General features: G+C 67.6%; 1 protein-coding gene across 3 annotated transcripts; it reads left to right on the top strand.

Annotated features, from left to right (window-relative positions):
- The first annotated feature begins 691 nt into the window (after positions 1–691).
- LOC102925463 (serine/threonine-protein phosphatase 2A regulatory subunit B'' subunit delta-like) lies at positions 692–13,090 on the top strand. 3 transcript variants are annotated; one of them, XM_076566381.1, is made up of 13 exons: positions 692–1,671; positions 2,799–3,008; positions 3,751–3,854; positions 5,845–5,947; positions 6,405–6,479; positions 7,383–7,469; positions 8,210–8,366; positions 8,919–8,967; positions 9,054–9,134; positions 9,708–9,883; positions 10,609–10,712; positions 12,059–12,180; positions 12,690–13,090. In XM_076566381.1, the coding sequence occupies exons 1-13, from the start codon at positions 1,267–1,269 to the stop codon at positions 12,730–12,732; spliced, it is 1,716 nt and encodes a 571-aa protein (XP_076422496.1). In that variant the 5' UTR covers positions 692–1,266; the 3' UTR covers positions 12,733–13,090. The 3 variants fall into 3 exon arrangements, with proteins under 3 accessions (XP_076422496.1, XP_076422495.1, XP_076422497.1); XM_076566380.1 differs by having other exon boundaries at positions 696–1,671; positions 12,633–13,090; XM_076566382.1 differs by lacking the exon at positions 2,799–3,008 and having other exon boundaries at positions 697–1,671; positions 12,633–13,090.
- Positions 13,091–13,775: the final 685 nt, after the last annotated feature.

Consider the following 13,775-nt stretch of genomic DNA (forward strand, 5'->3'; position numbering starts at 1 on the left):
TGGGTGCTTGGTGCTGAAAGTGCTGACGCTGGGTGGGTGCTGAGGGCACTGGGTGCTCAGTGCATAGAGTGCTGCGCGCTCAGTACACAGGGTGCTGGGTGCTGGGTCCTGAGAGCGCTGGGTACTTACTTTGCTCAGTACACGGGGGAAGGGAGGGGGGTGCTGGGCGCCCTGGGGCGGGTGCTGGGGACTCAGTAGTTTCATGGCGTGGGGACGGAGTGAGCAGAGTGCTGGGCGTTCAGTACATAGCGTGCTGGGTGCTGGGCCCTGAGGGTGCTGGGTGCTGGGTGCTGGGTGCTGGGTGCTGACTACTGGGAGGAGCGTCAGTGGTCGAGGACCCCACACTGACGGGGGACTCGGCACAGCACTGAGGTGGGGACTCAGCACAGCCCCGAGGAGGACTCAGCACAGCACCCATCCTTCACCGGGGCCTGGGACCGGGCTGCGCGTGCCCGGCAGTGGGCAGTGACTTCGGAGGACGCGAGTGCGCATGCGGTCCCTTGGGGCGTGGGGGGGGGGGCGGGGGGGGAGAAGTAACTCAGTGCGCATGTGCAAGCCCGTGCTGGGCCTGGGGACCGGACGAAGACTGCGCGGCCGCCCGCCCTGTCGATGGCAGCGACTTCAGAGAAACGTTAGTACGCATGCGCGAACGGAAGAGGGGAAAAAAAAAAAAAAAAAAAAAAGACGCCAGGAACACAGCACTGTGCATGCCCGGCGCCCGCCCGGTCGCTGGCAGCGACTTCAGAGAGCATAGAGAGCGCATGCGCTCAAGGAAAGGAAAAAAACAAAACCAACAGGAATAAAGAACTGCGCATGTCAGGTTGTTCGCCCGGTTACTGGCAGCGACTTCAGGGAACATAGACTGCGCATGCGAGCACAGAAGGAGAAAGAAAAAAAAAAAAAAAAAAGGCACCAGGAACACAGCACTGCACATGCCCGACTGCGCGACCGGTCGCTGGCAGCGACTTCAGCGGCGGCCATCACTAGGCATGCGCACGCATCCTCGGGGGGGACACCGTGATGACGCACGGCACGCCAGGGCCATTCTGTGACTCCCGTCGCCAAGCGGTGACGCGACCCGCCCGGACTGACGCCGTTTTGTTGATTCCGTCGCCCCGCGATGACGCGCCCCGCCCGCACTGAGGCCGTTTCTGAGGCTCCGTCGCCCCGCGGTGACTGGCCCCGCCCGCACTGACGCCGTTTCCGCTCCCCCGTCGCCCCGCGGTGACGTATTCTGCCCACACCGACGCCCCGCCCGCCCCCGCCATGGCGCCCGGCCGCCCGCTGCCGCCCGCGCTGCGCCGGAAGGTGGACGAGCTCTTCCTGCGCTGGCTCGGCGACCCCGGCACCCGGCGCGACCTGCGCCTGGGCCTGCGCCGCATCCGGGGAGCAGAGGGGGGCGGGGCGCGGCCGGCCACGCCCACCGAGGGCTGGGACACGCCCACCGAGGGCCGGGACACGCCCACCGCTGCATGGGCCCCGCCCACAGACAAGCAGGCCACGGCCGCCGCCGCCAGCGCCGCCGGGGACCCCGCCGCGGGGAATGACGGTAGCAGTACACCGGAGGCAACGCCCACCGCGACCCGGGCCACGCCCACCGGGGACCCTGTGCCTCCCAGGGGCCCCTGCGCGCTGCGGACCGGGCCCGGGGGTGATGTCACCAGGAGGACGGTGAGTGGGGCGGGGCCTGGAGGGAGGGACACGCCCACAGGATGGACACGCCCCCATAACTCCATGCTCACAGGGCAGGACACACAGGAGAAGTCGCCCACGCAGGGGACGTGACGAAGTGTAGGACACGCCCACAGCAGACCACGCCCCCAGTGCAGGCCACCCACCCAGCATGGACCAAGCCCAACTAAGAAGGCACAGGCCAGGCCACGCCCACCCAAGGACACGCCCACCTACTAGGCCACGCCCACAGGACAAGAGACGCCGCCCAAAGGGTCGGACACACCCACAGTCCAGGTCACGCCCACAGAGCAGATTACGACCCCACAGCTGACCACGCCCCCAGGCCAGGTAAAGCCCCCAGGGCAGACCAAGTCCCCTGAGGAAGGGCCAAGCCCAACTTCGAGGACACAGGCCAGGCCACGCCCACACAGGGACACGCCCATCTACAAGGCCACGCCCACAGGGCAAGAGACGCCAACAAAGGGTCTGACACATCCACAGTCCAGGCCACGCCCACACCGGGGACGCGCCAAGTCATAGGGCACAGCGAGGACACGCCCACACTTTAAGACACGCCCACAGGATGTGACACGCCGATCCAAGAGGCCACGCCCCCAGGATCAAATCCCACCACATGGGCCGCCCCCATCGCGGACCACGCCCACCTGGGAGACACGCCCACCCCGGGAAGCACACACACACAAACATACACCTCAGATGGTGGTGCAGGATGATTGACAGCTTTAAGGGTCGGGCAGGGTGATTGACAGCCTCAGGGGGCGGGGCCATGTGTCGGACGCCCTCCGGGGGGCGGGGCCTGGGCTGTGGGTGTGATTGATGCCCTCTGGGGTGTCGGGCGGGTTTATTCATGTGATTGACAGCCTCGGGGGTCGGGGCCTGGCTCCCTCCTCATAGCCCTGCCCCATGATTTCCTCCAGGTCCCGCCCCTACCCCAGGCCCCGCCCCTATCCCAGGTCCTTCTTCTTCTTCTTCTTCTTCCTCTTCTTAACTACCCCAGGTCCTTCTTCTTCTTCTTCTCCTCTACCCCAGGCCCCACCCCTCCCTCATTACCATAACCCCTCCCCCTCTCCTCACGGCACCGCCCTCTCTGTCTCCGCCCGCAGGTCCAGGCCCTGCCCCCTGATGTGCTGACCCCGCCTCCGGAGGCCCCACCCCCCACCGCAGGCCCCGCCCCCGGCCCCGCCCTCTTCTTCCCCCGGCCCTGCCCCCCGCCCGCCCGGGACCTGGAGGCCGCCATGGCCGCCGTGGAGGCCGCGTTCGCCCAGCTGCCCCGGCGAGGGGCGGGGCCTGGGGACATGGGCGCCGTCGCCAAGGTGGGTCAGGAGTCAGGGGTCAGTGGCGGGGGCGTGGTCAGGACATCAGGGGGCGGGGCCAGGACGTCGGGGGCAGGGCCGGGGGACATGGGCGCTGTGGCCAAGGTGGGTCAGGGTCAGGGGCGGGGTTAGGGGTTCAGAGGGCGTGGTTAAGGGGTCAGGGGCGGGGGTTAAGGGGTCGGGGTGGGTTAGGGGCAGGGTTAGGGGCCGGGGTTGTGTCAGTGGGCGGGTCCAGGAGTGAGGGGCGGGGAGAGGGGGTCAGGAGTCAGGGGAGGCATCAGGGGCCACGCCCCCTACCTCACTGACTTCGCCCTCTCTTCTGACCCCGCCCCTTTGCTGACATCCATGCCTCCTTCTCCCCCCTGACCCCGCCCCTCCGCCCTGACTCCTCCCCTCATCTCTGCCAACCCCGCTCCTCCCTGCCGACTCCACCCCTTTCCCCGCCCCTTTCCTGCTGACCCCGCCCCGCTGAACCCACCCCTCCCTGCCCACTGCCCGCTGAACCCGCCCACTCCTCTCTGCTGACTCTGCCCCACTGACTCCGCCCCTCATCCCCTGATCCCACCCCTCCCCGCTGACTCCGCCCATTGCTCCCTGCTGACTCCACCGCACTGACCCCTCCCCTTCCTCTCTGACTCCACCCCTAATTTCCGCCCATCCTGCCCCTCCCCTCTGACCCCGCCCCTCTGCCCGGCCCCGCCCCTCTGCCCGGCCCCGCCTTCTTCCCCGGCCCCACCCCCAGGCGTGCGGCCTGCCCCTCTACTGGAAGAGCCCCCTGTTCCACGCCGCAGGCGGCCATCGCGTGGGCGCCGTCTCCGCCCACGACTTCCTGGTTCTGTGGAGGAAGTGAGTGCGGGGGTTGGGGCCGGGTGGGGGAGGAAGTGGGGGAGGAAGTGAGGTCAGAAGTGAGAAAGGCCAGAAATGTGGGCAGAAGTGAGGGTAGGAAACGGGCCAGGAAGTCAGGGTAGGAAATGGGAAGTGAGGGCAGGAAATGGGTCGGAAGTGAGGATAGGAAACGGGTGCAGGGAGTGATGGGAGGAAATGGGAAGTGAGGGGAGGAAATAGGAAGTGATGGCAGGAAATGGGGGTGGGAAGTGAGGGCAGGAAATGGGGGCGGAAGTGAGGGTAGGAAATGGCGGTGGAAGGTGATTGATGCAGGAAGTGAGGGTAGGAAGTGTGGGGTGGAAGTGAAGGATGCAAGTGGGGGCAGGAAGTGTGTGTGGAAGTTTGGACGGAAGTGAGTAAGGGTGGAAGTGAGGGTGGAAGTGAGTGAGGGTGGAAGTGTGGGCAGGAACCGTGGGTGGAAGTTTGGACTGAAGTGTGTGAGGAAGTGAGTGTGGGCGGAAGTGGTGGCAGGAAGCGAGGGTGGAAGTGAGGCAAGAAGTGTGGGCAGAAGTGGAGGCTGGAAATAAGGATGGAAGTGGAGGGTGGAAGTGTTGCCAGGAAGTGGAGGTGGGAATTGAGGGCGAAGTGAGAGCGGAAGTAAAGTCAGAAGTAGGGCAGGAAGTTTGTAAGGAAGTGAGCATAGGCGGAAGTGAGGGTGGGTGGAAGTGAATGTGGAAGTGGGGTCAGGAAATGGAGGCCAGAAGTGAGTGAAGCAGGAAGTGGAGGCTGGAATTGAGGGCAGGAATTGTGGGCGGAAGTGAGGGCGAAAGTGAGGGTGGAACTAAGGATGAAAGTGGAGGGAAGAAGTGAAGGCAGGAAGTGTTGCCAGGAAGTGGAGGCGGGAAGTGAGTGAGGGCAAAGTGAGGGCGGAATTGGGGCCAGGAAGTGTGTACGGAAGTGAGAGTGGGTGGAAGTGAGGGTAGGAAGGGGGGCAGGAAGTGAGGGCCGGAATTGTTGTCGGAAGTGAGAGTGAAAGTGAGGCCGGAAGTGTGTGGGGGAAAGTGGAGGCCGGAAGTAACGGAGGAAATGGAGGGTGGAAGTGAAGGCGGGAAGTTTTGCCAGGAAGTGGGGGAAGGAAGCGTGGGTGGAAGTTTGGACTGAAGTGTGGGAGGAAGTGAGTGTGGGCAGAAGTGAGTGATGGCGGAAGTGTGGGCAGAAGTTAGCCTAAGTGGGGGCAGGAAGTGAGGGTGGAACTGGGAGTAGGAAGTGTGTACGGAAGTGAGAGTGGGCGGAAGTAACACTGAAAGTGGGGCCAGGAAATGGAGGCCGGAAGTGAGTGACACAGGAAGTGGAGGCCAGAAGTGAGGGTGGAAGTGAGAGCGGAAGTGTGGGCGGAAGTTAGCAGAAGTGGGGGCAGGAAGTGTGTATGGGAAGTGAGATTGGAAGTGGGGGGGAAAAGTGGAGGCCGGAAGTGAGTGAGGCAGGAAGTGTAGGCGGAACTGTGGGTCCGAGTTTGGACGGAAGTGAGGGCAGAAGTGGGCACAAGAAGTGGAGCCCGGTAGTGAGGGCAGGAATTGTGGGTTGCAGTGAGAATGGAAGTGAGGCTGGAAGTGGGGGGGGGAAGTGGAGGCCAGAGGTAAGGATGGAAGTGGAGGGTGGAAGTGAGTGAGGGCGGAAGTAAAGACGGAAGTCGGGGCAGGAAGTTTTTAAGGAAGTGAGCGTAGGCAGAAGTGAGAGTGGAAGTGGGGACAGGAATTGGAGGCTGAAAATTAGTGAGGCCGGAAGTAGGGGCAGGAAGTGAGAGGGTAAGTGGAGGCCGGGAGCCTGGGGGGCAAGTGGAGGGCGGAAGTGAGGGCAGGAAGTGGAGGTGGAGAGTGAGGGAGGAAGTGTGGGCGGAAGTGGGGCCGGAAGTGAGGGCGGAAGTGAGTGCGGAGCTGCCCCGTGTTGGCTCCTCCCACTCCCCACCCCCTCAGCCGGAAGCCCCGCCCCTCACCGGAAGCCCCGCCCCCAGGGTCCTGCTCTCCTGCCACGACGAGGCCTCCAAGTTCGTGCAGCTGCTGGGGTCGCCGGGCCGCGCGGGGCTGGGGCCCGAGAACTTCCGGCCCCTGTTGGAGGTCAGGGGGGCAGGGCCTGGGGCTGGGGGCCGGGTCAGGGGCGGTGTCAGGGCAGGGCTGGGGCCCGGGGACTTCTGGCCCCTGCTGGAGGCCAGGGGGCGGGGTCAGGGGCGGGGCTGGGGTCCCTGCTGGAGGTCAGGGGGCTTGGCCTGGGGCGGGGTCACGGCGGGGGGCGGGGTCAGGGGCGGCGTCAGGGTGGGGGCAGGGCCTGGATGATGGCCCTGCCCACAGCCCCACCCCTCACTTCCTTTCAGTCCTCTGGCTCCGCCCCTCCTCGGCCCCTCTCCTGACCCCGCCCCTCACTGACCCAACCCCCACACCTGACCCCGCTCCCTGACCCCCGACCCCCAGGACGTGGTGGCCTCGCACCCCGGGCTCTCGCTCCTGACCCCGCCTCTCACTGACCCCGCCCCTCCATGACCCCGCCCCTCCCTGACCCCTGACCCCTGACACCCAGGACGTGGTGGCCTCGCACCCCGGGCTCTCGTTCCTGAAGGAGGCGCCCGAGATCCAGTCGCGCTACGTCACCGTGGTGAGGCGCGGGGCGGGGGTGGGGGCGCGGGGGACGGAAACGCCCACTGGGACAGACACACCCACCCCGGGACACGCCCACCATCATAGACACGCCCACTTCTGTAGACCATGTCCCCACCTCAGGCCACGCCCACAAATGTTATAATTGCAGCCATCGGGGGTGGAGTGACAGTGGGGGGCATAGGGGGCGGGAATGGTCACGCCCACTCCCAGGGCACGCCCACAGGGACGGACACGCCCACCCCGGGACACTCCCACCCCTCAAGACCCCGCCCCAACCTCAGGCCACACCCACAGCTGTGATCAGATGGCAGCCATCATGGTTCTGAGTGACAGCGGGGGGGGGGGGGATAGGCGGTGGGGCGGGGACACGCCCACCCCTGGACACGCCCACTACGACAGACACGCCCACCCGGGGTCCCGTCCTCTCCCTAAGGCCCCGCCCCCACTAAAGGCCACGCCCACACGTGAAAAAACATCTGGCTCAGTGTGATGGGTGGGTGGGACACGCCCACAATGATAGACACGCCCACCCCAAAGACCCCGCCCACCTCTGTAGACCACGCCCCCATCAGTCCACACCCACACGTGTGCAAACGGCAGCCATCATGGTTCAGAGTGATTAGCAGACAGGGCCACGCCCACCTCTAAGGACCCCGCCCACACCCAAGGCCACGCCCCCTCCCCAGTCCCCACCCATCCCAAGCTCTCGCCTACCCCTGATTTCCCGCCCTGACTGGACCAATTCCCCATGGGGTCCTGAGCTCCTCTGGGCCCCGCCCACCTCCTGGGCCCCGCCCCCTCCCCCGGTGACCACCCCGTGACCTCCCCGCGATCCCCCCGTGACCCTTGTGACCCCCCGCGACCCCCGTGACCCTCGTGACACCCCGTGACCCCGCAGGTCACCCAGCGCATCTTCTACACCGTGAACCGGTCCTGGTCGGGGCGGATCTCGTGCGCGGAGCTGAGGCGGAGCCGCTTCCTGCAGGTGGGGACGGGGCCTGGGTTCGGGGGCGGGGCCTGGGGTCGGGGGTCGGGGCCTGGGGTCGGGGTCGGGGCCTGGGGTCAGGGGGCGGCGCCTGGGGGCAGGGTCGGGGCCTGGGGTCAGGGGTCGGGGCCTGGGGGTCGGGGTTGGGGCCTGGGGTCAGGGGGCGGCGCCTGGGGGCAGGGTCGGGGCCTGGGGTCAGGGGTCGGGGCCTGGGGGTCGGGGTTGGGGCCTGGGGTCCTGGTCGGGGCCTGGGGTCGGGGCCTGGGGTCAGGGGGCGGTGCCTGGGGCGGGGGGCGGGGCCTGGGGTCCTGGTCGGGGCCTGGGGTCCTCGTCGGGGCGGATCTCATGCGCGGAGCTGAGGCGGAGCCGCTTCCTGCAGGTGGGGGCAGGGCCTGCGGGTTGGGTGCGGGGCCTGCGGTCGGGGGTCGGGGCCTGCGTCACAGAGGGCGTGGACTTGGGAAAAAGGGCGGGGCCTGGGGCAGGGCCTGGGGTACTGGGCGGGGCCTGGGGTTTGGGGCGGGGCCTGTGGACGCGGGGCGGGGCCTGGGGGCAGGGGGCGGGGTTTCAATCAAAGGCGGCGCCCGAGCTGACCCAGATGACCGAGTTCTATGAGCACTACCCAGGCCCAGCCCCCGCCCCCAGGCCCCGCCCCCACCCCGGACCCCGCCCCCTGACCCGCTGTGACCCCGTCCCCCACCCCCACTGTGACCCTGACCCCTGACCCCCCTGTGACCCCCCAGGCCGTGGCCCGGCTGGAGGCGGAGCCCGACCTGGCCCGGATGACCGAGTTCTTCTCCTACGAGCACTTCTACGTCATCGACTGCAAGTTCCGCGAGCTCGACCTCGACGGTGACCTTTTGATTGACGCGTGCGACCTGGGGCGCTACGGCGACGGCGGTGAGGGCGGGGCCTGGGGAGAGGGCTGGGCCTAGGGAGGGGGCGGGGCGGGGCCTGTGGGGAGAAGGGGCCTGGGCGGGTCCTGGGGTGACCTGAACTGCGACCTCCTGATTGACGCCCGTGACCTGGGGCACTATGGCGACGGCAGTGAGGGCTGGGACAGGGGAAGGGGGGCGGGGCCCGGGAAGGGGCAGGGCGGGGCCTGGAGTGGGCGGGGCCCAGGGTGTGGAGGGGGCTGGGTCTGGGTTGACCTCGACCACGACCTTTTGATTGACACCCGTGACCTGGGGCGACACGGCGATGGGGGAGAGGGCGGGGCATGGGATGGTCGGGGGCGGGGTCTGGGGGCGGGGCATACGGGATGGGGCGTGGCCTGGCACAGTGGGCAGAGTTTGCAGGTTGGGCGGGGCCTGGGCTCCTGTGGGCGGGGCTGGGGCTCCTGTGGGAGTGGGTGGTCTCCTGTGTGCGTGGCCTGGCCCCTGTGGGCGTGGCTGCCGCTCCTGTGGGCGGGGCCTGGGCGCCCAGCCGCCAACCCCGCCCCCCCCCACGCAGCCATTTCCTCCAGGATGATTGACAGGATCTTCTCGGGCGCCGTGATGCGGTGAGTTGGGCGGGGCCATGGGCGGTGGGCGGGGCTGGGGTGGGCGTGTCCCTCTCCCCCGTCACTCACGGCCCCCGGGGTCACAGGTCGCGGCCGGGCGGGCCGATGAGCTACACGGACTTCGTGTGGTTCCTGCTCTCGGAGGAGGACAAGACCACGCCCACCAGGTCCGGAAGGGGGTGCGGGGGTGGGGCCTGCGCGCGGGGTGGGCGGGGCCTGTGCGCAGGGCGGGCGTGGCCTGTAGGGAGAACTGAATATACAAACGCTCATTAGCATATGCAAATGCGTCCGTCTTCCTGCTGCTGGGGCTCCGCATGCGTCATTTGCATAATGAGGCCTGGCGGGGGCCATTAGCATAAAATTAGCATATTCACCAGGGGTAGGGTGGTGAGAGGGGCGGGGCTGTGGGGAAGGCGGGGCTGTGAATGGGGCGGGGCCACGGCAACTGAGACTGAGAACCACGGTAGTGGGCGTGGCTGTGGGAAAAAGGGCGGGGCCACGGTGCCCAACCCCATAGTGGCCCCGCCCACCAACCATTTTCCCTTCTGTGCTGTGGGTGGGCGTGGCCTGTGCGAGGGTCACATGTCCCCGCTCACACGCATGTCCCGTGTCACATGTCTGTCCTCACACGCGTGTCCCGTGTCACATGTCCCCCTCTCAAACGCGTCACATGTCACATGACCCCGCTCACACGCGTCACATGTCACATGTCCCCGCTCACACGCGTGTGCCCCCCCCAGCATCGAGTACTGGTTCCGCTGCATGGACCTGCACGGCCGCGGCGTCCTCGCGTGGCCCGAGCTCGAGTTCTTCCACGCGGAGCAGGCACGGCGCCTGGCGGCGCGGGGCCTGGAGCCCATGGCCCTGCGGGACTTCGTGTGCTGGGCGCTCGACGTGGTGGGGCCGCACACGCCCGGTGAGTGTGACAGGGGTCACGGGGTCACGGGGTCACAGGTGTGGGCGTGACACGCGTGCGGGGTCACGCGTGTGTGCGTGCGGGGTCAGGGGTGAGCATGTGGGGTTACGTGTGTGTGCGTGCGGGGTCAGGGGTGAGCGTGCGGGGTCATGGGTGAGCGTGCGGGGTCAGGGGTGAGCGTGCGGGGTCAGGGGTGAGCGTGCGGGGTCAGGGGTGAGCGTGCGGGGTCAGGGGTGAGCGTGCGGGGTCAGGGGTGAGCGTGCGGGGTCAGGGGTGAGCGTGCGGGGTCGGGGATCAGCGTGCGGGGTCGGGGATCAGCGTGCAGGGTCAGGGGTGAGCGTGCGGGGTCAGGGGTGAGCGTGCGGGGTCAGGGGTGAGCGTGCGGGGTCAGGGGTGAGCGTGCGGGGTAAGGGGTGAGCGTGCGGGGTCGGGGGTGAGCGTGCGGGGTCGGGGGTGAGCGTGCGGGGTCGGGGGTGAGCGTGCGGGGTCGGGGGTGAGCGTGCGGGGTCGGGGGTGAGCGTGCGGGGTCGGGGGTGAGCGTGCGGGGTCGGGGGTGAGCGTGCGGGGTCGGGGGTGAGCGTGCGGGGTCGGTGGTGAGCGTGCGGGGTCAGGGGTGAGCGTGTGACCCCGTTCCGACCCCTGTGACCCCCGTGATCCCCCCTGACCCCCCAAAATCCCCGTGACTCCCCCTGACCCCTGTGACCCCGTGACCCCCGACCCCGCAGGCCGCATCGCCCTCCGCGACCTCAAGCGCTCCGGCATGGCCGCTGTCTTCTTCGATGCCTTCTTCAACCTGGACAAGTTCCTGGCGCGTGAGGCCACGCCCACGGTGGGTGTGGCCTGGGGACCCCGCCCACCTCCCCGGGGCCCCGCCCATAACACCGGCCGCGCCCACTCCCGCCCTGGCCCCGCCCACACATCCATGTCAATCTTCCCATGTCTGTCAGGGAAGTCTTTGTGTGTGGGGGTGGGTGTGGCCGCCGGGGTGGGTGTGGCCTGGGGGGACCCCGCCCATCGCCCCGGGCCCCTTCCACCACGGGCCGGCCCCGCCCACACCGCACCAGCCCCGCCCACCGCATCCCCTGTCACTCATCTCCCTGTGTCTGTGTCAGGGAACTGTGCCTGGGGTTGGGCTTGGCCTCCTGGACGGATGTGGCCTCTGGGGTTCCCGCCCATCACCCCAGTGCCCCGCCCACACCGCACCAGCCCCGCCCATTCATCCCATGTTCATCATCTTACTGTGCATCACTGAGCTGTGTCCCTGTGGTGGGCGTGGCCGCCTGGGTAGGTGTGGCCTGTGGCGGACCCCGCCTATCCCAGGCCCCGCCCACACCACCGGGCCCCGCCCACACTGCACCGGCCCCGCCCACACATCCATCCCCTGTCCGTCATCTCCCTGTGCATCACTGAGCTGTGTCCCTGGGGGTGGGCGTGACCGCCGGGGTGGCCCCGCCCACCAGCCATTTTCCCTTCTGTGCCGTGGGTGGGCGTGGCCTGCCCTGGTCCCCGCCCATCCTCCTGCGCCTGCCCCCGCCCACCCCTGCCCCCTGCCTTCCCGCTTCCCTGACCCTTCCCTCGCCTGACCCCTCCTGTCCCCGCCCCTGACCCCTCCTGGCCCCACCCCTGACCCTTACTGGCCCCGCCCCTGACCCCACCCCTGTCCCCCGACCACGCTTTCTGTGACCTTGCCATCCCCTGAATCCGTCCCTGCCTTCCCCTGACCCCGCCCCTTACCCCCGGACCCGGACCCCGCCCATCTGCCACTGACCCCACCCCTTCCCTGACTCCGCCCCTAACCCCTCCCTTGCCCCGCCCCTGACCCCTCCCTGCCCGGCCCCTGACCCCCAGGCCCCTGACCCCGCCCCTCCCTTGACCCCACCCCTGACCCCCAGGCCCTGGATGATCCTGCCCCCTGACCCCCAGGCTCTGGTTTACCCCACGCTCTCACTTGGCCCCACCCTCTAACGTGACCCCGCCCCCTTCCCCCCAGGCCCCGGATGACCCCGCCCCTGTCCTCGCCTGGCCCTGCCCCTGGTCCATGATCCCGCCCTCTCACTTGGCCGCATCCTCTAACCTGGCCCCGTCCCTGACCCTGCCCCTTTTTCCCCCAAGCCCCTGACCCCGCCCATCTGCCACTGACCCCGCCCTCCCCTGACCACGCCCCCTTCTCCCCAGGCCCCGGATGACCCCGCCCACCCCTCGCCCTGGGCGGCGTTCGCGGCCGCGGAGTTCGAGTTCCTGGCGGCCGAGGAGGTGGAGGCGGCAGCCGCGGGGGAGGCCTGGGGGGACGACGAGCGGTGAGTTGGGGGTCAGGGTGGGTCAGGGGCGGGGCTGGGGGGTCAGGGGAGGCCTGGGGGTTCGACGGCGGGTGAGTCGGTTTCGGGGGTCACGAGAGGTCACGGGGGGTCACGGGGGCAGGGCTGGGGGAGGACGGCAGGTGAGTTGGGGGCGGGGAGCAGAGCTGGGGGTCAGGGGGAGTCAGGGGGCAGGGCTGGGGGTCACGGGGGTCAGTGGGCGGGGCCTCCGTGTCAGGGTGGTCAGTGGGCGGGGCTTGGGGGTCTCAGGGGTCAGGGAGCAGGGTTAGGGGTCACAGGGGTCCCTGGGGTGACAGTGACCGTGACGGGTGGGTCTGGGGGTGGGACTTCCTGTTCTCCCGATCTCTGCCGAGTGTGGTGCGCAGCGAGGGGGGCAGCGTTTGGCGACCTGGCACCGCCGCCCGGCTGACCCCGACCCCCGACCCCGCCCCCAGGCCCGACTCCGACCCCTCGGAGCGGCTGGGCGCCGCCGACCTCTTCCTGTGCGACAGCGATGACGACAGCGACAGCGAGGACGACGTGGATGACCTCTGACCTGTGACCTCGAGGCCCGCGGGGACCCAGACGCCCCTCCCCACCCCGGACGCCCGAGTGCACACACGTGTGTCAAACATGACCGCCGCCCCCCCCAGTGCACACGCGTGTGCCCCGTCCCCCCCCCCCCCCGTTTGTATTTTTTTTTTTTTTTTTTTTTTTTTTTTTTTTTTGGTTTTTCGAGACAGGGTTTCTCTGTGTAGCTTTAAGCCTTTCCTGGAACTCACTTGGTAGCCCAGGCTGGCCTCGAACTCACAGAGATCTGCCTGCCTCTGCCTCCCGAGTGCTGGGATTAAAGGCGTGCGCCACCACGCCCGGCTCCGTTTGTATTTTTGAATAAAGTTTTCTGAGGTTTTCACCCTGGCTCCCGTCCATCACGGGGTCGCGCATGAGGTCACGGGGGCGCCAGGCCCCGCCCCTTCCGTCCCCTTCCTCACGGCCCCGCCCCTCTACACGTAGCTCCGCCCACTGATGCGGTTTCCAGCCAGGGTCACGGTGGCCCCGCCCTTTTTCCCTCAGCCACGCCCACTGCCCTGGTTCAGTCTGTGGCCGTCGCCTCGCCTCTTTCTCACAACCCCGCCCCTTTCCCCATGGCCCCTCCCCCTCCTGGGGTTTTCAGTCAGGTTGACCGTGACCCATTAGCATAAAATTAGCATTTCCCCAGGGGCGGGTCCTGGTGAATATGCTAATTTCACGCTAATGTTCCCCAAAGGCCTCATTTCCATATGCGAATGAGTGCATTTGCATATTAAAATGCCCAGACCCCTGCCTTCCCCCTGGCCTCATGCCGAGGGATATGCTAATTTTATACTAATGAGCACAGACACAAACACAGCTATGCTAATGACCACAGCTCCACGGGACACAGAAACCATTTGCATACGTGAGCAGCCTTATTTGCATACACACACTGGGGCTTCGAGAAAAAACTTTGTCCTCGTGGTTTGGTTGTGGGTCAGCGTATGCTAACGAGGACATTTGAATATTCAAACCCCGTCATGCAAATGAGGGCCCCCAATACTCAGCAAAAGAAGTCGCCATTT

This window comes from Peromyscus maniculatus, chromosome 3 (genome assembly GCF_049852395.1).
Source record: "Peromyscus maniculatus bairdii isolate BWxNUB_F1_BW_parent chromosome 3, HU_Pman_BW_mat_3.1, whole genome shotgun sequence".
Lineage (NCBI taxonomy): Eukaryota > Metazoa > Chordata > Mammalia > Rodentia > Cricetidae > Peromyscus > Peromyscus maniculatus.

Bases quoted from the DNA above. Each gene is read 5' to 3' on its own strand.
- LOC102925463 (XM_076566380.1), top strand. From the start codon at position 1,267: ATGGCGCCCGGCCGCCCGCTGCCGCCCGCGCTGCGCCGGAAGGTGGAC. The intron at 6,480-7,382 runs GTGAGGCGCGGG...GTGACCCCGCAG, and splicing joins AGTCGCGCTACGTCACCGTG to GTCACCCAGCGCATCTTCTA. The intron at 7,470-8,209 runs GTGGGGACGGGG...GTGACCCCCCAG, and splicing joins GGCGGAGCCGCTTCCTGCAG to GCCGTGGCCCGGCTGGAGGC.